Source organism: Eurytemora carolleeae, unplaced genomic scaffold (genome assembly GCF_000591075.1).
Source record: "Eurytemora carolleeae unplaced genomic scaffold, Eaff_2.0 scaffold289, whole genome shotgun sequence".
Lineage (NCBI taxonomy): Eukaryota > Metazoa > Arthropoda > Copepoda > Calanoida > Temoridae > Eurytemora > Eurytemora carolleeae.
In genome coordinates this window covers 1-24,086 of record NW_019396372.1, presented here as the reverse complement: position 1 = coordinate 24,086, position 24,086 = coordinate 1, and the positions used below count along the sequence as shown (strand labels likewise).

At 34.8% G+C, this 24,086-nt stretch overlaps 2 protein-coding genes across 2 annotated transcripts; one reads left to right on the top strand and one right to left on the bottom strand.

Annotated features, from left to right (window-relative positions):
- The first annotated feature begins 2,711 nt into the window (after positions 1 to 2,711).
- Positions 2,712 to 9,221, top strand: LOC111701923 (B9 domain-containing protein 1). The gene is made up of 6 exons (XM_023473397.1): positions 2,712 to 2,904; positions 4,128 to 4,243; positions 5,427 to 5,522; positions 5,589 to 5,683; positions 7,720 to 7,815; positions 8,782 to 9,221. Exons 1-6 carry the CDS (start codon positions 2,859 to 2,861, stop codon positions 9,074 to 9,076), a joined length of 744 nt encoding a protein of 247 aa, XP_023329165.1. The 5' UTR covers positions 2,712 to 2,858; the 3' UTR covers positions 9,077 to 9,221.
- A 10,817-nt stretch (positions 9,222 to 20,038) lies between these two features.
- On the bottom strand, positions 20,039 to 22,984 carry LOC111701921 (hemocytin; the record flags this gene model as incomplete). The annotated part of the gene is given in 5 exon segments (XM_023473396.1): positions 20,039 to 20,546; positions 20,902 to 20,956; positions 21,114 to 21,222; positions 21,504 to 21,647; positions 22,873 to 22,984. Coding segments are annotated over 5 exon segments (690 nt in total), but the record flags the coding sequence as incomplete, so codon positions are not given.
- Positions 22,985 to 24,086: the final 1,102 nt, after the last annotated feature.

Sequence of the window (24,086 nt, the reverse complement as noted above, 5' to 3'; positions counted from 1 at the left end):
AGATGAAGTTCTGAACAATATTTACATTCCTGTCAGTATTTTAGAAAGTTTTAAGTTTTATGAACTAAACTTTATTTGCTAATCTTCTTTTGTTCTCCTTAACTAAGCCTAAACCTGTTCGTAATCCTGTTAATCATGGTTTTTGTTTTACTTGGTACTAAATTCATGAATCATGAATAGCGGACTGGATGGTCCAGCTCCTGTCCAGTTATCTACAAATTGAATAAGATAAGAGAAAGAAAGGGTTGCCAGGTTGTGTTAAGGAGGTGTGAGAGAGAGGGGGGGGGGGGGGTAACATAGGACCCTTTAACTAGAGTATGTAAATTATATCTTGCTGTCTAGTTGGGATGGATTGTATTGTGTACCTGTTCTAAGATATGATCAGATCAAGGTATTAATGAATGAAGGACTAGAAAGGAATGAAGGAATGAAAAGGATGAATTGAAAAAGAATTAATATTTCAACTGATTACTATTGAACCGTGCAGTGCAAACTTTCTGGAATCCGGCTCAAGTTAGCAATCCAGTTTTATATACGAGAGGGATCTATGTATAAATTGCATATATCAAACAAGAGAAACAGGACCCTTTGGAGAGATCTGTGGTTTAGAGGAGAACAAGGGATACAGGTGAAACAGGGTATATACAGGAGAACCAGAGATATACAGGAGAACCAGGGATATACAGGAGAACCAGGGATACAGGAGAACCAGGGATACAGGAGAACCAGGGATATACAGGAGAACCAGGGATATACATGAGAACCAGGGATAAACAGGAGAACCAAAGATACAGGAGAACCAGGGATACAAGATAACCAGGGATACAGGTAAACCATGGAATATGCAGAAGAATCAGAGATATACAGGAGAACCAGAGATACAGGAGAACCAGTAATACAGGAGAACCAGGGATATACAGGAGAACCAGTAATACAGGAGAACCAGGGATATACAGGAGAACCAGGGATACAGATGAACCATGGTATATACAGGAGAACCAGAGATATACAGGAGAACCAGAGATAGAGAAAAACCACTAATACAGGAGAACCGGGGATATACAGGAGAACCAGAAATACAGGAGAACCAGGGTTACAAGTGAACCAGGGTATATACAGGAGAACCAGGAATAAACAGGAGAACCAGGGATACAGAAGAACCAGGGATATACAGGAGAACAAGAGATTGGGAAAAATATTTTTTTATCCATTTTGTCCAATTAAAGTTTTACCCAAGTTAAGCAGTTTTGACACATGTACTCTAGTTTTTGCCCAAAAATCTACCTGAATATTAAGTTATGGGTTCTAGCTTCTGCAATATGTCCTTGATAGAACGTTTTTACTCTCTCAGTGACCTTTCTATCACTGTTTCTTTCATCAATACGCAGAGAATCTTTTTCCGGAAATCAACTCTTATCCGGGCCAACTTTTTAAGGCTGCTATCTCTTCAAAGAGGTTTCCCACGAACACTCTTTTTTACGAAATTTTACTACAAAGTATACAGAATATAGGTATTTTTTTATGCATGAAGTTAGACATTAAAAAATGAAATGAATGGTTAAACCAAAGATTAACGGTACAGTATATAAGTTCTATCAAGGTCTGTACAGTGAACAGTTATCTACATTTCCTGTACTCTAAACAGAGATGTCGGGACGGGTTGGTTTTTTATCCCTTAGATGAATTGCTGTTCTCTAGAGTAATCAAACCTTCAATAGTACTAAGTACAACGGGGGCTGGGATGCATCTTGCATCAGGACATTCATGGTGGAACACAAGGAGGAGGTTTAAGCTTCCGGATGAAAAAGGTTTAAGAAGGAGAGGGAAAGGTTTGGGAAGGAGAGAGAAAGGTTCAGGAAGGAGAAAAAAGGTTTAGGAAGAAGAGGGACAAGGTTTAGAAAGAAGAAGGAAAAGGTTTAGGAAGGAGATGTGAAAGGTTTAGGAAGGAGATATAGGTTTCGAAAGGAGAGGGAAAAGGTTTGGGGAGAAGAGGGAAAAGGATAAGAAAAGAGAGGGATAAGGTTTGGGAAGGAGGGATAGGTTCCGGAAGGAGAGGGAAAAGGTTTTGGAAGGAGTAGGGAAAGGTTTAGGATGGAGAGGGAAATGGCTTAGAATGGAATAAGGAAAGGTTTAGGAAGGAGAAGTGACAGGTTTAGGAAGGAGAGGAAAAAGGTTTAGGAAGGTGAGAAAAATGTTTAGGATGGAGAGAGAAAAGGTTTAGGATGGAGAGGGTTAGGTAGGAGAAAGATAAAGGTTTAAGTAGGAGAGGGAAAAGGTTTAGAATATGAAAGAAGGAAGGGAAAAGAGTTTGAGATAAGAAGAGAGAAAAAGAAAAATAAAGAAATGAAGAATTGCATAAAAGGAATGTGGGATGAAAATGAGGACGGGATTATTAAGGAATTGTTTCGTAAGGACAAGAGAAAGGGTTTAAAAAAGAATAATATAATTAGAAGAAACAGGAAGTTTTCCTTGAACCCTCTTAACCAAACTTTTGAAGCAACTCTAGGCAAATCAAAGTTTTTACATATTTCAGAATAGAATTTGATAGAGTTAAATAAAAAATCTTTTATTCGATAGTTTTCAAACTCAATTATATAAGAGTCAATCTAATTCTTGTTTTCTCTTAAATAAATCCACAGGTATAAATACGGACGGAGGAAAGCAGGAACCTACAACTTCTAAGCGGGAGAGGGAAAGGAATAGTATTTTCTCCGGGTACTGTAAACACCACAGACCATCGTAGAAAGCAAATACATTCCTGGAGAATAGGAACTGTATAAAACTACTAAACAATGTTTAACTAGTGTGTAATATGAACAAATGTAGATATTAGTTCACACAAGTATTATCTGATAAACATGATTGGAGGAGACTTTACTTCTGTTTTTCTGGTTAATATTACAGGTGAAATATATATTTTCTGGTTAATATTACAGGTGAAATATATATTTTCAGGTTAATATTACAGGTGAAATATATAATTTCAGGTTAATTTTAAAGGTGAAAGATATTTTTAAAATTCTAAATAAGTTTTTTGGGTTGACTTTTATAGCGAAAGATAATCAAGAAAATCTGGGTTTCCATCGATCCATGTAAGAAAATCGAAATTGAAAATCTTTGCAACCCAAAAATGTAGACCTGAGATATCTAAAACTATGAATTTTGTTAGATCAAATAAGCAAAGTATGGAATATCAAAGGTTTACTCCATTAGGTTACAAAGATATAAAGATTAGAAAAATTTAGTTTACGACAGCAGTGAAATTGAAAAATAATCTGTGCTTTACTTATCAGATATATAAATATATATATGTGTATGTAGTAAATGCCCAACTCCATAGGGGTTTCTCGAATCCATATCTATCCAGGTACAATTCAGTTTCACTTTGCTATTAATGGCTAAAAACGGACACAATCTCGTCAGGTATCGATGTCTGCACCGACACTAGCTTAGCTATCGATGTCAACCAGGACACGAGCTCTTAATCGATCAATGCCAGACCACTTAGCATGATCAGCTATCAATGTCTCTAGGGACACAAGCAAATAATCGATCAATCCCAAACCAATGGGCACGATCAGCTATCAATGTCTCTAAGGACACAAGCACTCAATCAATCAGTGCCAAACCAATGGGCACGATCAGCTATCAATGTCTCCACGGACACAAGCACTTAATCGACCGATGCCAAACAAATGGGCACAACCAGCAATCAATGTCTCCGGGGACACAATCAATGCCAAACCAATGGACAAGATCAGCTATCAATGTCAACACAGACACAAGCACGCAACTATCAATGCCAAGCCAATGGGCACGATTTTTAACTCATTTGTTTAGAACAAAGATACAATTACTCTCTCGCATTAAGCAAAGCGGAGTCTCTATATCAAAGATTAGGTATTAACAGACGTAATTACAAGTTATGTGTCAATATGTATATAACGTAGTTAAGCTAATCACAATATGGATTTGACGGAGTTATATATATGTATATAGGTTGGTTAATCGCAACACATGATTTGTGTATTTACTAATGAGTGCATTTAGATCTGTGGACAATGTACAACGTAATTTATCTTGATTACTATGGACCTCTGTATTTATTACATGCATATGTTCTCCAGGAAGTATAGATGAGGGTGATTTCCCTGGATTAAATGACTCCTTATATTGTCGTGTCTGCTGGGTGTATGGTCAGGACTGGAGTGTAACAGCAGGACAAGAAGAGGGACTATCTCAGGTCTAACATTTAATGCAAAGAAACTAAAAACTCGCCACGAAAAATCATTTTTATATCTTTGCAACCTCATGTAGCAGACCTATGAAACTTCAAACTATGAATTTTATAAAATTGAATAGTCAGAATTTTAAATATAAAAGGTTTACACCACAAAATTGCAAGATATAGAGATTTAAAAAGTTTGAGCCGAGTGTTCAGATTTATGATGTTAGATCTAGGTTCAATAAACAAGAAGACTAGAGAACCCCTGTCATTTTATCAAAGTATATATCCTGATAAAATATGTTTACAGATATTCAACGCTTAAAGAGGATATATAGGCGTAAATTCAAGTGATGTGTAGAGTAGGAAGTCTAATTCATTACTATACCCTTAAAACCTTTAACTAATCAAGAATGATATTTACAGCAACCCTTGTAATTGTAGATAACTTGGTTCTTAAACTGTTATAAATGATAGATAAATTAATATTTACTTTCCTTATTTCACTTTGTATTACACAGCTGGAGTACTAATGCCGCCAAATAACAAAGGATTAAAGGGCATTGTTGTGAATCATATACACCTCTCTACGAATGTAGTGCCCTAAACTACGCATATAGTCTCTTTAACAAATGCGTGATATTTATAAATTTATGTTCTTTAGGTCTAGGTTCAAGAAACAAGAAGTCATTTTATTAAAGTTCATGTTTAGATAAAACATGTTCACAGAATTGATATTGAAAACTTAATTGAGCTGTAGAGACGTTGTTTCAAATACTCTTTATACATTGTAATTGTAATTGTGATAACTTTGTAGGCAAGCCGCATCTATAAATATTTTTCGGGAGTCAGAGAAAATGAATATTTTCAAACGTGTTTTTAAAATCGCGTTTGACATTCAATATTCTGGATTTTCAGAAATATTTGAGTCATTTGGGTAAAGTGCAGAAAATCACGAAGTTTACAAGGGTACCGTAGTAAGTTGGACATGCCACTCTATACATAAAGAGTCACCTAAACTTACGTTCACAACTTGGATTTACGCTAAAAATTCTTTATTTTTGAGAACTCTCTGTTTGTACATTCTTATCAGTTTGTAATATGTGAACACATCAATCTGAACCTGGAGGGGGTGCTTTATTGTTTTTATCAATAATTAATCAAAGAAATAATCCTCAAATTACGATATTTGATTAATCAGATTGCTGGACAGAGCCATGATAGATTAGCGAGGATGGTTTGGAACTTCCCTCTAGATATAACCTTCAAATCTACAAGTCCTCATGGATGGCCCCAGGTCTAAATATACAACCTTGAAACTAAGTAAATATACTTTTATTGTTGATAAAATAATTGAATTTAGGTGGTTTTAGCAGTTTATGGCCCGGACACTCTAGGAAATGATGTAGTAAGAGGATATGGGGCGGTTCATGCTCCTCTAGCTCCGGGTAGACATAGGTACATCAAACAGGATAGAAAGATTAGTACAGGAGATGGATAAAAGAATAGAAAGATTAGTACAGGAGAAGGATAAAAGGATAGAAAGATTAGTACAGGAGAGAAAGATTAGTACAGGAGATGGATAAAGGATAGAAAGATTAGTACAGGAGAAGGATAAAAGGATAGAAAGATTAGAACAGGAGAAGGATGAAAGGATAGAAAGATTAGTACAGGAGAAGGATAAAAGGATAGAAAGTTTAGTACAGGAGAAGGATAAAAGGATAGGCACCGAAGAAAGATAGAAGGATAGGTACAGGAGAAGGATAGAAGGATAGGTAGTACGATAAGAAGAGAAGGATAGGTATAGGAGAAGGATAGAAACAGGAGAAGAATAGTGCAGGAGAGGTATAGAGTACTAAAAAAGAATGTGCATAGGAGAAGGATAGTCTGGAAAGGATAGGTTACTTATAGAGAAGGATGGGTACAAGAGTAGGATGGTGCATGAGAGGATAGGGTATTAGGTAAGGATGGTTACAGAAGAAGGATAGTGCATGAGTGGATAGGGCACTAGAGAAGGATGGGTATAGGAGAAGGATAGTGAATGAGTGGATAGGGCACTAGAGAAGGATGGGTACAGGAGAAGGATAGTGAATGAGAGGATAGGGTATTAGAGAAGGATGGGTACAGGAGAAGGATGATGCAGAAGAGGATAGGGTACTAGAGAAGGATGGTTACAGGAGAAGGATAGTGCATGAGAGGATAGGATACTAGAGATGGATGGGTACAGGAGACGGATGGTGCATGAGAGGATAGGGTATTAGAGAAGGATGGGTACAGGAGAAGGATGGTGCAGAAGAGGATCGGGTACTAGAGAAAGAAAGGAACAGGAGAAGAATAGTGAAGAAGAAGGATTGTTATTGCTAGGCTGACTTCCGAAAAAGGAAGCGGTCTAAAACCTTCGTTTTATAACATAAAACAACAAAAATTGTTGTGTATGCATATTGTATATTGTATAAACCTGACACCTGTTTTGTTAAGGGTTTTAGCCTTCAAGGATTACTGCCCGGGTTTTTGTCGCTAAATAGTTATGAATGTTTTTACTCCCTGATCAGCCCTGATATAATCAAAAAACCAGAAAGAAAACATTCAAACTATGTTTCTTCATTTAACTAACATATTTTTCATTACAATAGAAATCTTTAAACACCCACATTCAAATATATACAGGGTGTCCCGAAAAAACTTTTATAAAATGTAAAACTTTTATTTTAAGTTTCGAAGAAAACTTATTATCCAACAGCTAAGAAAGTGACCTAATTATTGTTATGGTTGACCGTCTCTATTTAAACTCTGGAATAAGTGTAATTAAAAACATGAAAAGAAAACATTCTGTGATATTCTACTCTGCTATTTTCTATTATATTCTACTTTGCTTCAAGGTGCTTCGCGCCCCCTTTCTAATGAGCAATTTTAGGTTATAAGTGTTGCTCTGAAAGCGGTAATTTTTAATAATTCTCCAATTTAAATTGGCACATTTCAAAAATAGTAACTGTTGACATTTTATCGGGCGCTAATAATTTCAATGTTAACTATCCATAAACTTTTGCTTGGGGTATGTTAGTTGCCAAAAATAAAATGGAGCCTGATCTGTTTTAGGCCGTTCTGACGTTTATCATGGGTACTAACACCTAATCACACGTACAGACAGACAAGCAAAGTACATACATAGAGATTCGTTTTTTTCTTCTTCCATTCAATTCTATTTTCTTCTATTATATTCTATTCAATTCTAATATATTTCTCCTTTTATATTTTACACTAGCTGAAAGGCCCGGCGTTGCCCGTGGGGAAAAAATTGAAAAAGAAAATTGGAAAGAAAAAAAAATGGTGAAAAAAATTTCGATTTTTTTAGCCTATAACACCCCCTTGCTACCCATAAGTGTCCACACCAAATTTTAGCCAAATCGGTCCAGCCGTTTGGCCGGCTATACGCAACATATATACGAATGTTTTTTTTATAATTTTTATATTTTACATATTATATTCTATTAAAGAGCTCGAGTTCCGATGTTTGTACCTGAGTCGACCAGCCGGCTACAGAAGTTGGCCGGCTGGTTTCTAGGACGGAGACCAGAGTTTGTAGATCCCAGGTTTGTGTATTCCTAATCATTTAATACAATACATTCATCTTGTGGTTAGACTAGGGAAATTTTTACCCTTGGATAGTAATTGAAACAAAGATTAAAGACGGGAAAATATATTTCAAGAAATGGTTAAAAATATCACATTCAAGGTTAGAGAACGATTATCTAGGCTTGCTCCGGACTAGTATGGGAACGTGGTTCACCACTCTTTGAATTTCTTCTCAGCTTGAATACAACTAGGATTATTAGAACGGAGAGAAGGAGCATGATAGGAACACTGATCCCTGCAATCAAGATGATATTACTTTTCTCAGGAAGGTTTGGTTCTCTCTGCTGAATTATTTCAACTAGTTCCTCCCCAAACTCTTCATCTATTAAATCCTGAACCAGGTTCTCATCGGGACTGTAATCCCATTCCGTTGAATCTTCATACTCATCTTCTTTTATTAGACCAGGACGGACTGTAATAATCTCCGTGTCTGATCCTTTCTCAATATCAAGTTCCAGTATTAGATCTTGGAGAATCTCAAATTCTTCATCATCTGATAAGGTTTCATCAACATTGAGAGCAGCCACTAGGTTTCCTTGTATAAGACAAACTAAGATTAACAACAAATAATTCATGTTTTATAATTTTTGAAATTATTCTCTGCTCCGGGATAAGTTTAGAACTGGTTGAATTCTTGATGAGGAACTAGATTGTAGGGTTTGACCGACACAACCTTTGCTCTTATCTCAACACCCGCTAATCTTACGGTCATCGCGGTCGTAGATTAGACAGGGGGTTAGGGGAGGGGGTTAGTCCGGTCATATAGGTTTCCAGATTGCAATGTAACATTATCATTAATCGATGCTAAAAAGTTTAAATGATCCTGAGAATTTTATCCAAAATCTCAACATTAGTCCGAAGTATGAAGTTTCCGGATCGTTAAGTAAAATCTAATGAGCTTTAAATTGAATTCCTTGTTTCAGGGTTGTAGCCAGTGGTCAGGGGAGGGATGTAACTAGAGTTCGGAGTCAGGGGCACATAACCATATCATTCAATATGATTTGTAAAGACCTGAGCAAGCTAGGGTATACAAGCAGTACCAAGGATTTAGGAGTACTTAGAGCTCCTTTTGCGGAGGGGAGGGGTGAGCTGACCATCCCAGGAGGAGGAGGAGGAGGAGAAGGAGGAGGAGGAGGAGGAGCAGCAGGACTAGAGGATATACAGGAGGAAAGGGAGGAGGTGGTAACTGCAGGACTGGAGAATCTCTCTATTTCCTGATCAAACATAAACCATTCATTTATCCGTCATGCATCCATGCATGGGAATTCTTCTATGCATGCACAGTTTTGCATTTCTTAAATTAAAAATAAAAGTATTTGAATGAAATACGAAATTGTATTGTTAAATAAAAATTAACATGTTATTCATACAAATATATTTCTTCGTTAATGTTGAATTGTGTTTCTAAAGGTCGTAAAAATATTTGATATTTAAAGATTTGAATAGAGGTAATTCCTGTAGATTTTATTTTAACTATTGTTTAATATCAGTTGTCCCCCTACCTTGAAGTTTAAAGAACCAGATGCTTCTTAATTTATCATTGAATTCTTGAAATAAATGTCAATACTAGCATTGGAGCATAAAGATTGTTCTTTCATCTCTTCCGGGACACCCTGACTTTTAATCTATTTATTTCTAGACAACCTGGCTTATGCACTATGTGTTTCTGGACACCTTGGCTTATTCAATATGTGTTTCTGGACACCCTGGCTTAAAGTCGGTGTGTTTTTGGACACCCTGTATTAAAATCAGTGTGTTTATGGACACCCTGTATTAAAGTAAGTTTGTTTCTGGACACCCTGTATTAAAGTCAGTGTGTTTATGGACACCCTGTATTAAATTCAGTGTGTTCCTGGACACCCTGCATTAAAGTCAGTGTGGTTATGGACACCGTGGATTAAAGTCAGTGTGCTTCTGGACACCCGGCCTGGATTAAAGTCAGTGTGCTTCTGGACACCCTGGATTAAAGTCAGTGTTTTTATGGACACCTTGGATTAATGTCAGTGTGCTTCTGGACACCCTTGATTAAAGTTAGTATGTTTCTGGACATCCTTGATTAAAGTCAGTGTGTTTCTGGACACCCTGAATTAAAAACTGTGTTTCCTGGACACCCAGGTATGCGTTTCCAGGGACAACCTGGTTTATAAAATGTGTGTTCTGGGACACAATGCCATTTAAATTGTGTTTTCTGGGACACATTGTCATACTAACTTTCCGGTTTGAGACTCTGTGTTTTGGGACACTCTCCAAAATATATTTCTTCTGTTTATTGTGTTTCTTCTGTTTATGTTCCCTAGGACATTCTGACATAAAAAACAGTATGCTCTGCATGGAACACCCTGCCGACTATAATACTTTTGCCATAATTTTCTTATTTTTACAAAGATATAAATTTTACTATTTTTTATAATTGCGCCAAAGGAATTGAGTCTTTGTCACAAACTCTGAATTTCTAATCTCTATATCTTTGCAATCCAATTTCGTAGACGTTAGATATTTCAAACTATGAATTCTGTTAGATGAAATAGCCTAAGTTTGAAATATCAAGGGTTTCCACCATAAGGTTGCCAAGATATAAGGATTAGAAAATCTGAGTTTGTGGCAAAACTCAATTCCTTTCTCATGAACATTCTTAACTTTAGTTACACAGTAACACAACAGAATTTTCAAATTTGTTGCGATAGGATAAGGAAATACAATCCCTTGATTATTCTCATGTGAGTAAGTGAGCACAGTATTTCAGTATTTAACGCTGGTCTTCCTTCTTGAGGACATAATTATTACCAACTAGTCTGAGTAGTTCTATGTGATTATAACATACCCATTACTCAAATGAATTAGTAAGTTTTAGTAGTTTTTAACTACTGTAAAATTGAAAAACACAAAAATAACAAAAAAAACCTTAATAAAACCCAATAAACCCAATAAAACCCAAAAAAAAAACAATAAAACCCAATAAAACCCAATAAACCCCAATAAAACCCAATAAACCCAATAAACCCACTGGGCGGGGTTTAAAGAAAAAACCCGGTTTTTTTCCAACCCTGATTGTAATTATGGTAAATGTAACCATTATGGCAAGTGTAATTTATGGCAAATGTTACTTATGGCAAAGATATTTTGGCAAGTGTAATTATGGCAAATAAAACTGAGCCACCCTGACATATGAACAGTAAGTTCTTGGACATGGAAATTCTTTCATTTGAACTTAATGAACAGGTCTGTGGCACCGATTAAAATTTCTTGGATACCCTGTCTAATATGTTAATTATGTGTATTGCATAATGCATGGTTCCTGGTACGGTCTGCATAGGACACCCTGTCATATGAACAGTAATTACTTGGATACCCTGTGTAATATGTTAATTATATATATTGTATGATGCATGGTTCCTGGTACGGTCTGCACAGGACACCCTGTCATATGAACAGTAATTACTTGGATACCCTGTGTAATATGTTAATTATATATATTGTATGATGCATGGTTCCTGGTACGGTCTGCAGAGGACACCCTGTCATATGAACAGTAATTACTTGGATACACTGTGTAATATGTTAATTATGAATATTGTATGATGCATGGTTCCTGGTACGGTCTGCACAGGACACCCTGTTATATGCACAGTAATTACTTGGATACCCTGTGTAATATGTTAATTATGTATATCGTATAATGCATGGTTCCTGGTACGGTCTGCACAGGACACCCTGTCATATGAACAGTAATAACTTGGACACCCTGTGCACACACATAATGTTATGGTTTGCTAAGTACTCTAACCTTCACGGCTGAATGAGGAAGCTGTAATTCAATTTCTAAAATATTGTAAATATCTGACTCTCAAGGTTTAATACTCCCTGTCACAGGGACTGCAGACGTATGTCATGTGACCCTGCGTTGATTAAGTTGCATGTTCGATTAACAACGGTACCTTTAAAGAATGAATGATTTATCCATTCTTTTTCTCTTTGAGAATTTAGTATTTTCAATTGTGGTTTCTCCATTACGGAGTTTCATTTTGCAAATTAAGTGGAGGAAGGTGAAGGTTATATTTTTGCAACATTGGTTACAACCTTGTGACCTCGTAGCTTCTCTAATTTTGATTTTAAGCACAGGCATAAAAGTAAAATTTATCCGATTAAAATTAGAAATTCAAAACATTTTTGTTTATCTCATTAGCTTCTCAATAATGCGTCGAAAAATAATCGATGACTTTATATTGTAATATTTGAATGATTTGTTTAAAATTAAATTGATCATTTTACGATAGGAGTTGTATATTGCAACTTTCTGAATTTGATTGGACGCTATGTTCTTCAGTATGAGTAGTTTTTAACAATTTTCTCCATATAGACGCAACAGACTATTTTTCGCCGTAAGCCTATACCCCCTTTAATTTTCGCGAACATTCCCTTTAAAATTTAGTTAAATTACATCAACATTGACTTTGAAATGAAGAATTCAAAATCCCGGTAGTTTTTCCATCCAAAATTTTTTTGAATAATATTCCTAATATGAATAAAGTTCCTCCTTAATATTCTCTTTCATTTTCACGAAATGTACCGGACTCCCCTTTCATGTTTAAAAATCATGATATGTCATGATTGTAGAGAAAGATTGCTCTGAAGTCAGTGTGGCAGAAATTATGAAGCATTAAGAAAAATAATACTTTCTTTAATTTCAAACCTTTTCCTAGTTTTCCTTGAAATAACGAAATTTTAAATAAAGATGACATTTGGGAGTTTTATCAGGACCATATTCTACACTCTACACTCTACACTCTACACTCTACACTCTACACTCTACACTCTACACTCTACACTACTCTACACTCTACACTCTACACTCTACACTCTACACTCTACACTCTACACTCTACACTCTACACTCTACACTCTACACTCTACACTCTAAACTCACCGAAGAAAGCAAGTAAGTAATTACAAGCTAGATGATTGACTTATTTACTCCCTGCGTAGATTCATTCTTTACAAACAAACCCAACCTTGACATTCTAGAGAAGTATTACGTTTTATAAAAAATATGACCTGTTGTAAACATCTTTATTTGTTATGAAAAGAAAAATATTTTTCTTCATTTTCCGTTCTAAAGTTGAGAAGGAATATAAGGATACTCCGTCCCGAAGAAGATTGTTGAATGTTGATGTCAGGATTATTGCTTCTAAAAGTCGACTAAGACTAAAAACGAAAAACTAACGAAGGGTTTTATTAATTAAAAAATATGCAAAGGAACTGAACATTCGTCTCAAACATCCATATATCTTCATTTCATTTGACTATTTGATCTAGCAGTAATCATAGAGTGAAATATCTATATATCTTAGGACGCAAAGATATAAAGTTAAATCGTGAGAAAAGTTTCTTTCTTTGCAACATCCCTTTATTTATTAAGAAAAAATATCTTTGTAAATCGTTTATAAATATATTTTCTCGGATATTATTAAGTTAAGGTTTGTTAATTGACAGGTTTGTACAGATAATTGATGAGTTGGCTCGGCATAGGATTTATGTTTTCAGATCTTTGGAAAATTGAATTATCAAGATCTTTTATCTTTCCAGACGTACTTTTATTCAGAAAGAAAATAAACGATAAATAAAAATCCATAAACTTAATATCCTTCACTATTCTTGTAAAATAACCAACCCTGAATTAATCGGTGTCATAAATTGGAATTCAATAGTTTTTTCATCAACAATTTAACAATCTTTAAATTTATTGAGTTGTCTTTTTATATTTTACATTAAACACTCATTTGCCGACAAAAAAGAAAAGAGAGAAGAATCTAAAATTTTATGTTTATTTTGTCAAATTGTGATCGAAAAGCACAGTTAAATCCGCGCGTAATTATAAACGCTAAATATCCTGCATGCTTTTCACGCTTGCAAAAATTTTAAATAAAATCATCTGACTGAGCTTGAAGCAAACATGGTCAGAATTGATAATATTTCTTAATTTTATTTCAAAAATATTTTTTAAGCTATAAAGTCCTGAATATGGATCAAGGATGAATCCTTAGATAATTTTTAAAGGGAGCGGTCGCGAAATAAGGTGAAAATATATTCTATTAAAAAATTAATTGACATAATTTCTATCAGTTTGATGCATGTTTGATAAAATCCCCACTCCCACCTTTTACAATTCGTGACGTCCCCCTTTATCCCATTCTCCAGGTTTCAAGTTTTCCTAATTCAGGCAAATATTTTGCTTACTCAGCCAGGAGGATTGCCAAAAAGATAAGATATCCCCCTTGGAGAGAGGGAGGGGTGAGGGGGGGGAGGGAGGGAGGGCAGTATGACCTACTGAAAATAAGATCGTAAGTTTACTTTTAAACCCTAAATTTGTTTTTATAAATGGAAATGATCTTACCCAAAGTATTTCTCACAATCTAGACAATACAAATGATAACAAATAAAAAACGCTAGATATTTCGTGAATGAATTAAATTGTATATGAATGAATTATGCTAAATGAAAGAGGAACTGTTAAATGAATGAAGGAATTGAGAATGACTGAATAAAATGAAACATATGACTTTTGCTAGAACAAACCCGTACACAATAGAGAAGTACTCCAACGATCCGTACAAAGTTTAACTACTCAACGATCCGTACCAAGTTTAACTACTTGAACGATCCGTTCCAAGTTTAACTAATTCAACGATCCGCACCAAGTTTACTCCAACGATCCGTACCAAGTTTATCTACTCCAACGATTCGTACTAAGTTTAACTACTCCAACGATCCGCACCAAGTTTAACTACTTACCAAGTTTAACTAATTCAACGATCCGCACCAAGTTTAACTAATTCAACGATCCTTACCAAGTTTAACTACTTCAACGATCCGCACCAAGTTTAACTACTCCAACGATCCTCACCAAGTTTAACTACTTTAACGATCCGTACCAATTTTAACTACTCCAACGATCCGTACCAAGTTTAACTACTCCAACTATCCGCACCAAGTTTAACTACTCTAACGATCCGCACCAAGTTTAACTAATTCAACGATCCGCACCAAGTTTAACTAATTCAACGATCCGCACCAAGTTTAACTAATTCAACGATCCGTACCAAGTTTAACTACTTAAACGATCCGCACAAAGTTTAACTACTCCAACGATCCGCACCAAGTTTAACTACTTTAACGATCCGTACCAAGTTTAACTACTCCAACGATCCGCACCAAGTTTAACTACTCCAACGATCCTTACCAAGTTTAACTAATCCAACGATCCGTACCAAGTTTAACTACTCCAACGATCCGCACCAAGTTTAACTACTCCAACGATCCGTACCAAGTTTAACTACTCCAACGATCCGCACCAAGTTTAACTACTCCAACGATCCGCACCAAGTTTAACTAATTCAACGATCCGCACCAAGTTTAACTAATTCAACGATCCGTACCAAGTTTAACTACTTCAACGATCCGCACCAAGTTTAACTACTCCAACGATCCGCACCAAGTTTAACTACTTTAACGATCCGTACCAAGTTTAACTACTCCAACGATCCGTACCAAGTTTAACTACTCCAACGATCCGTACCAAGTTTAAGTACTCCAACGATCCGTACCAAGTTTAACTACTTATTGACATTTATTAACTGCGACCACACTTTGGGTTTCATGTACATATGAACAATGTTTAATTTCGATCAGCAAATGTAAATGAGTTATGATTGAATGAAAAATGTTAAATGAAACTATAAAACAATAAAATGAATGCATGAATGAGTTATTATTGTTCTAAAAATATAAAAAATAGAATTGCGCAGCTCACACAAGCAGTGAGGCTTAATAAAACCGGTAAATCTACATTTTCTAAATATTTGGCCAGTTTGCGTAGTGACGCAATCCGCTGGTTGCATGATTTGCGTCCAACATTGGAATTCAAATATTTTCCCAGCCTTTCCATCCCATTGAATATACAATATACATTTACAATATATACAATATATACCTTGGACATACTATACTGTACAATTCATACAATACTTCCTTGGACATTAGTCATATATATACACATTGGATATACAATATACATATACAATATATACAATATCTACCTTGGACATACTATACTATACCATTTATACAATACTACCTTGGACATTAGTCATATAAATACACATTGGAATTCAAATATTTTCCCAGCCTTTCCATCCCATTGGATATACAATATAAATATACAATATATACAATATCTACCTTGGACATACTATACTATACAATTCATACAATACTTCCTTGGACACACTATACTATACAATATATACAATATCTAGCTTGGATATACAGTATACATATACAATATATACAATATATACCTTGGACATACTATACTATACAATTCATACAATACTTCCTTGGACATTAGTCATATATATACACTACTATCTTGGAAATACTCTACTGTACAGTGTACAATGAATACAATATATCCTAGGACATGTTGTACGTACTGTACAATAAATATATAACTCCTTGAGCCCAAAACTTAAAACAGGGTATCGTTATGAAAACCAGTTTTGAAACCCGGGTTTCGCGAATGGGGTAAGGCAGTTTTGTGGATATTAATATTTTTGTTTTGAACTATTATTTTATTTAGTTTCTTCATATCCTTCATTTTTTTAATCTCTTAAATCAAAATCTACACAAATGTTAAGACCCCAAAAAGGAAACTCGGGAGTTTCGTTCAACGATACTCTTTTAAATTTTGGGCCTTGGATAACAATACAAAATGTGAGTTTGCGGCAAAAAAATAATCCTTTTTTAATACTTAACATCCATATACCTTTCCTAGGAACTTGTGAGGTCCAACAAAAAAATTAGGCCCGTGATCGGTTAAGCCGTTTTTTCGTCTATTGGATGCAAACAAACAAGGATAAATAGATTTAAAATACTTCCTATGATATGTTGTACCACATTGTACTGTACTGTATAATAATACTGAATATGTGGAATGTATTGAATGTATCAAATAAAATTAATACATCAAATGTACTGAATGTAATGAATGTATTGAATGAATAAATATGTGAATGTTTCTAGTTGGCATGATGCTAGATCGGAGACTTTTCTTTTGTGGTTTCTACCCAGCTCTCCAGTAAATATAATTGGGATCAAAAACAGACAAAACCAAACTAGGACTAGAACACCAGGAGAATCAAGAGAACTAGGACTAGGTATCCAGGTGAATTAAGAGAACCGGGAGTAGATATCCAGGAGAATTAAGAGAACCGGGACTAGATAATCAGAAGAATCAAGAGAACTAGGACTAGAAAACCAGAAGAATCATGAGAAGTAGGACTAGATATCCAGGAGAATTAAGAGAACTAGGACTAGATATCCAGGAGAATTAAAAGAACTAGGACTAGAAAACCAGAGAATTAAGAGAACTAGGACTAGAAAACCAGGAGAATTAAGAGAACTAGGACTTGAAAGCCAGGAGAATTAAGAGGACTAGGACTAGAAAACAAGGAGAATTAAGAGAAATAGGACTAGATATCCAGGAGAATTAAGAGGACTAGGACTAGATATCCAGGAGAATCAAGAGAACCGGTGCTAGAAAATCGGGAGAATTGAGAGGAATAGGACTTGTTTCGCTACTTAGCGATTTCCCTAAAGACCTAATATATATACCGTGTGGTATTTCTCAGGACCGGATCGTAATACTTCTTTCTCTCGACGCTCTTCATAATAAAAGGATGATAGTAAGGTTCCGAACGTTTATTTCTCTGAGCCTTCAATCTAAATAAGTTTAATAAACCCACAGAAAAAGCTTTGAGTGATGAATCATACAAATACAACAAATAATTCACTCAGGCATTAAAAAACTGTGGCTAGGAACCAACAAACACATATATAAATATCAATCATACTGTAATCAAAACGATAAGCATAAATGTATATGAAAATAGTTACCACAGTGATCCCAGAATTCTGGACACGGTTAAAACTTGCAAGACGAATAAACATATACTGATATAAATAATTCACTACTCCGCGAGAAATCTTGCGCCTGCGTAGTCGGTCTGTAAACAGTTCCTAAACTAGTTCTTTCACAATACATTCCGTACAGAACTTCAGGGAGAACTCAGAAATACACAGGGGTGACAAGCAGACTTTATACACGCAGCATGGCTCGCGTAACAGGACTATAAGACTAGTTCTACAATTTCTCCAATTTCTACTTGTTCTTCTAATTCTTCCAATCTTCCTGGGTGTTCAAGCAGTTCTAAGTTCTATTAGTTCTCATAGTTTTCCTTGTTCACCTTGTTCTCCTAATACTTCTGGCTCTCTTAAATATTCTAGCACTCTAAATTAAAAAGTCGTAATTGGGTGAAAACGTTGGATGGTACCCGATCAACATAAATATTATTTCTACTAGTTTTCCTAGTTCCACTAATTCTTCATGATCTGCTATTTCTCCTAAATCTACTAGTTCTCTGAGATCTACTAGTTCAACTTTTTCTATTATGCATCTGGGAGAACTAGAGCAAGCGGACTAGGAGAACCAGAAGAACTAGATAGGATAGCAGAACCAGAAGAACTAGATAGACTAGCAGAACCAAGAGAACTAGATAGACTAGCAGAACCAGGAGAACTAGATAGACTAGCAGAACCAGGAGAACTAGATAGACTAGCAGAACCAGGAGAACTAGATAGACTAGCAGAACCAGGAGAACTAGATAAACTAGCAGAACCAGGAGAACTAGATAGACTAGCAGAACCAGGAGAACTAGATAAACTAGCAGAACCAGGAGAACTAGATAGACTTACAGAAACACGAGAACTAGATAGACTAGCAGAAACAGGAGAACTAGAGCAAGCGGACTAAGAGAACCAGTCGAACTAGATAGACTAGGAGTACCAGGAGAACTAGATGGCCTAGAAGAACCAGGAGAACTAGATAGACTAGCAGAAACAGGAGAACTAGTAGAGCTAGAGAATTATGAGAAATTGGCGAACTAAGGGGGGGTCAATTTGACCCCCCCTGTAGTTTTTTTTTACATAACTCAAAAAATATTGGTCTGAGGCTGTTGAAATTTTCTGACTTTTCTTACATACCCAAAGCCCTCCCTTTAGGCCTAAAACCGGGCTTTAATACTAACTGCCTGAGTCCTCAGGCACACTGCCTGAAAGACTGCTTTTGCCTGTAACAAACTAAATCTTTGTTTTGACCCACTTTCACTTGTCAGATTTTGATAAAATTTAGCATATCCTGGTTTTCAAGTACCCCAGCAGGGATAGGGTTAAAACCCAGAAAAATAGATAAACTAAAACTTGGAGAACTAAAACTTAATACTTTGCGTTGGGTTAAAAATTCTCTGGCTCATTTGTTTGTACAGATTTCAAGGATTTCAAATGACTCATTGGTAATTCTGGATTTCAATATTTGACTGACTATCCCCCTCTCTCTGATACTGATGAACTTTCAGATAAGAAAGAACGGTCTGTGTTGAGTTCGAGAATAAATTCCTAGAAATCAGTCAGCTATGATGCAAAAATTAAATTATGTTTCACAATTTCAAGCCAAAAATAAAAAAAAAAAGATTATGGATCTAGATTTTAGTAAAACGAAGAAAGAAGTTAAAAATCGATGAAGTGTAAAGCATTATTTTAGCCTTTTTCTAAAATATATTACAAGCAGAAGTACTGTCATGCTTGAAGTTTTCTTAACTCTTTGTATAACAGTCTCACATTTTTTTTGTTAAAATGTGTTTATTTTTCTTTTTTCTTAAAATATTCTGCTTTCCTACAATTAGATTCAAGTAATTTTTTAACATAAGGTTTAAAGTCTGATATGAAAAAGCATTGAATTAATTTTATATATAGCTTAGGAAATATCATATTTATATAAATATAAACTTTCAATGACGCACAAAAATGTCGATAAAGAAATATAATTCTGATTATTTCTGACGTCAGTTAAAAACTTACCAAGAACTTGTAAAGATAACAGTCAAGTATTAAACTTTTTTATACATTTAATGTTGCACGACATTATATTCTGAAAGATTTGAGTAAGCATTTACTTTTAATTTTATGAACGGACCAAAGTGAAAACAAAACCTAACGTTTTACCTATTTTTTCTTTTAAATTACAGGCTTTTATTTAAAATAGTTTTAGAAAATAATAATTAAAAAAAATAAATTCATATTCTATTTATAAAGTGATTTTTTATTACAAACATATTATATAATGAAGGATTTAATATCCTTCGTTATAATTAGTTAAAGGTTCTGGTTCTTGATTATATCCTTAGTTCTGATTGGGTAAAGGTTCTTGCTCTTGAATATATCCTTGGTTCTGATTGGGTAAAGGTTCTTGTTCTTGAATGTATCCTTGGTTCTGATTGGGTGAAGGTTCTGGTTCTTGAATATATCCTTAGTTCTGATTGGGTAAAGGTTCTTGCTCTTGAATATATCCTTGGTTCTGATTGGGTAAAGGTTCTTGTTCTTGAATGTATCCTTGGTTCTGATTGGGTAAAGGTTCTTGTTCTTGAATATATCCTTGGTTCTGATTGGGTAAAGGTTCTTGTTCTTGAACAAATCCTTGAATTTCATTTCTTTTGCCATCTTTCTCTTTAAAGTTGACAGCATCAGCTGTATTAATATTGCCCAGGGAAGAACTAGAGTATGCAGTATTGGAATGTATCTGAAACATGAACTTTATCGATATCTTTATTGTGAATAATATATAAAAACTATTCTAAACGTTATTAAGAACACTTTAAGGGACAGCTCTCAATAATGATTAATCCCCAAATGTAGTTTCAAAAAAGTACATTTATACAATTAAATTTTTTTCTAATATAACCTTTCCAATTCATTGTCTCACGTAAACTTTTCGCCAAGTAAATAATTTTCATACGTAAAAAATGTGTAGATTTAATAATCGAAATAATATTCTTAAGCGTTCGTGGGTTTGGAATCTTTGGGAAATTACCGTTTGAGAAATTGTCTTTAAGGAAAGCATCTAACACTAGATTAGAAAATATTGTTAAAGTAACCTGATCTTCTCCCTTGGATTCAACACATGCCTGACAACTACATTCAGAAGGAATCCTTAAACAAATCAGAATTAAAAATTAAAACAAACAATTTTCTAAGTTAAAACATTGATATCTCATTCATTTTTGATCATACCAAGCTTTTGTGAACCGGACATGCCATATTTTACAGTGACTGTCCTTTTTGTTGGATTTATATTTAAAAAACTTACGTGATTTCTACTGTTAGAGTATATCCGTCCTGGCATAAAGTGTTGACGGAGAGAGATTTGATAGCAGTAGTTTGACAACAGGTACAGTAGGAGATATGATCACCTAATCCTGAAAGAAACTTTAATTAAAGATATTTCAAAACCTATAAATTCTGATTAAGTTACACTGAGCTCTTCCTCAGACGATAAACCTCCAACTGTATGATTTAGAAATTATGTCGTACAATAAGATCAGGGTTTGTTTTTAAGACGGTAATGTTGGTTTGACAAATCCCGTCATTAAAAGTTATGTTTAAAAAGCAACAACTATATAAAATTATGTGCTTTAGTGAAATATATCTATCTATAAGTTAATAACATCAATCTATCATAAGCTAAATATCTCCTTACTTGAATTAAACCTGGAGCCGGACGAACAGGCTCCTCCGCACTCTGACCAGCCTGGGACGGGTTCAGGGTTGGAGCAGTTTCCATGCTCCGGGTCGTAGAAGGCTATTTCTCCTCTGCTCTCTGAACTAGGCTTCAAACTACAAACTGCAAACAAATAATTTGTTTATATGATAGGCATAGAATCAAGGAATTTAAAGGGAGCTTCTATAAAATAATATGTACTGCAGTTTCTCGTACAAATGTAAACAAAGCTTAGCTGGGCAGCACTGCGTATGTTTACATTCCTTCCAGTACACTTGTCTGTGAGAGTTCCTGTTATATATATTTCTTAGATAGAATGAAGTGTCAAGGAAATAAAATTTTATAAACAATTTTCACAAACTTTGTCATACATATTTTTTCAAAACTGATCAATGTTTAACGTAAAATGAATTGAGTTTTTGCAACAAAATCTGATTTTCTAATAACTATATCTTTCCATTCCGATGTTTTAGACCCTGATATTTCAAATTATGAATTCTATTAGATCAAATAATCTTAGTTTGAAATATCAAAGGTTTACATCATCAGATTGGAAAGATATAGGGATGAGAAAATTTCTGTGTGAGGCAAAAACTCAATTTCTTTAGCAAAACATTGCATTTTTCAGAAAATACCCAATTCTCTTTATTGTGAAGTTTTAAAACTTTGGTGAAAGACAGCGCGCAGGATTATGTACAGTACAGAATAAGAATATTCCAGGAGAACAAATAAATCTGATAAATATGCAAGAGTTCAGTGTACAACAACCAAACCTAAAACCAATCTTTCACAATGCATTTATCAACCCTTCAAACATTCACTATTCATCAATTTCCAACCAAACTTAAAAAATACTAACCCCAACCAATCTTTACAAACCCGATAAAAATCTGGAATTTTCTTAAATAAACCTTTTCTGAGAGAAAATTAGATAGCTTCTAATATTTTCCAATAACAAGTGATTAGATAAATTGTTGTTAAAAAAGTATTAACTATTATCATTCGTTCACAAAATGAGATACTATGTAGAGCTTGATAAAATCATTTTGATATTTTTTTTCAATAAAAAAGATAATTATAAGATTAAGATGAATATTATACACTGATACACATAGAATAATGGAAAAGGAAGACGACATTCAAACAACCTTATGTGTATTTTATGTGTTTGTAAAGCATATAATTTTAGATTTAAAATCAATGTATTAAATTTAAAATTCAGTATATGTTCACTACACTGCAAACTTGATGTGTTTCATGTTTATTGGAATATATATCTAAAATCAAAACTTGAGTCTGACAGTCGTCTTCCTTGTCCAACGTAGGATGGGTCTAACTGTACTATCACCTTGATTACTGGAGCAGATACTACAACAGCCCGCATCGTCCAAATATATATGAGAAGGCGGACAGTCCGGCGGTAGGGGCGGACACACAGCAGATACCTCACGTAGTGTTACCTTCAACACAAATTCAAATTATTGTGAATGTAAAAAATATAATTAAAAAGTACGTCTTTTATCCTCTACAGTTTTTAAACATTAAATATATATGGGGGGGGGGTGCCGTTGGGCCAAAGCCCCCTTCTATAAAAGTTAAAAATACGATATCCAGAGGGGGATGTGCCCACCCGGAAAAATTCCTGTCACGCCGCCACTTTAAAATAATATATTTTGCAAAATGTAAATATATTTTATGTTGATGACATTTTTTTGTGATATTTCTTTCAAAGAAAGGAAACTGGTGCACGGTAAGCTAGTCATATGTCCGGGTAAATCAAGTTTGTTTATGTCGCGGTATGGTTCATTAGCAATTAAACTTTTGCTTTTGGACCTTCTATTACTTTTTAAAAAGAAAAGTCCACAAAAATGGAAAACTGATAGAAAAACAAAAAGTGTAAACATTCAAAGAAAATTATGTAAAAAGGGAACCACTAATAATTTAAATTACTGTGCCGTTAATAAATCAAATTATTTAATGCATTTAATGCATGAAAATATTGCACAAATTCAAGAATTGCACAGAAATTAAATGAATTTTTTGTCTTAGATTTTTTCTTAGAATATGCAGAAAACTTCACAGGCGCGTACGAGGGGGGGGGCCGCGCCCCCCCGCCCCCCCCTACGCGTGCCCCCCCTAAGAGGCTGACGGGGGGCACCCATAGGAGGGGGTCTTTTAATATTACATCTGCTTGCATTTAACCCTTCCTCAGGCTAGGCAGTATACATTCTACATTGCATTGCATCGTTTAGCACTCTCCGCAGGCTAATGACCTGGCTGAGGATGACTATGGGGGCTACAAGGCTTTGCAACCTTGCCCGTTTAAATATTCATTCAGATATATTAGATAGTATTTCAAACGAAAAACTATTGAAAAGATTTGTAGAAAAAAGTCCAAGAATTCTTGACTTTGGAGGCAGTATTTTTAAAGCTTTTCATTATCTTTTTTTAAAATCATTTTGTGAAAATCTTTTTTTCATTTCTTCAAAGTTCACTAACTAACAAAGCAGTTTAATTAATATAGAATCAATTGAGAGGTTTAAAGTGACTGCAGAGATAATT

Coding starts and splice junctions, on each gene's coding strand:
- LOC111701923 (XM_023473397.1), top strand. CDS start 2,859: ATGATTGGAGGAGACTTTACTTCTGTTTTTCTGGTTAATATTACAG. Junction 4,244..5,426: donor AAGAAGAGGGACTATCTCAG/GTCTAACATTTA, acceptor TTGATTAATCAG/ATTGCTGGACAGAGCCATGA. Junction 5,523..5,588: donor GTCCTCATGGATGGCCCCAG/GTCTAAATATAC, acceptor AATTGAATTTAG/GTGGTTTTAGCAGTTTATGG.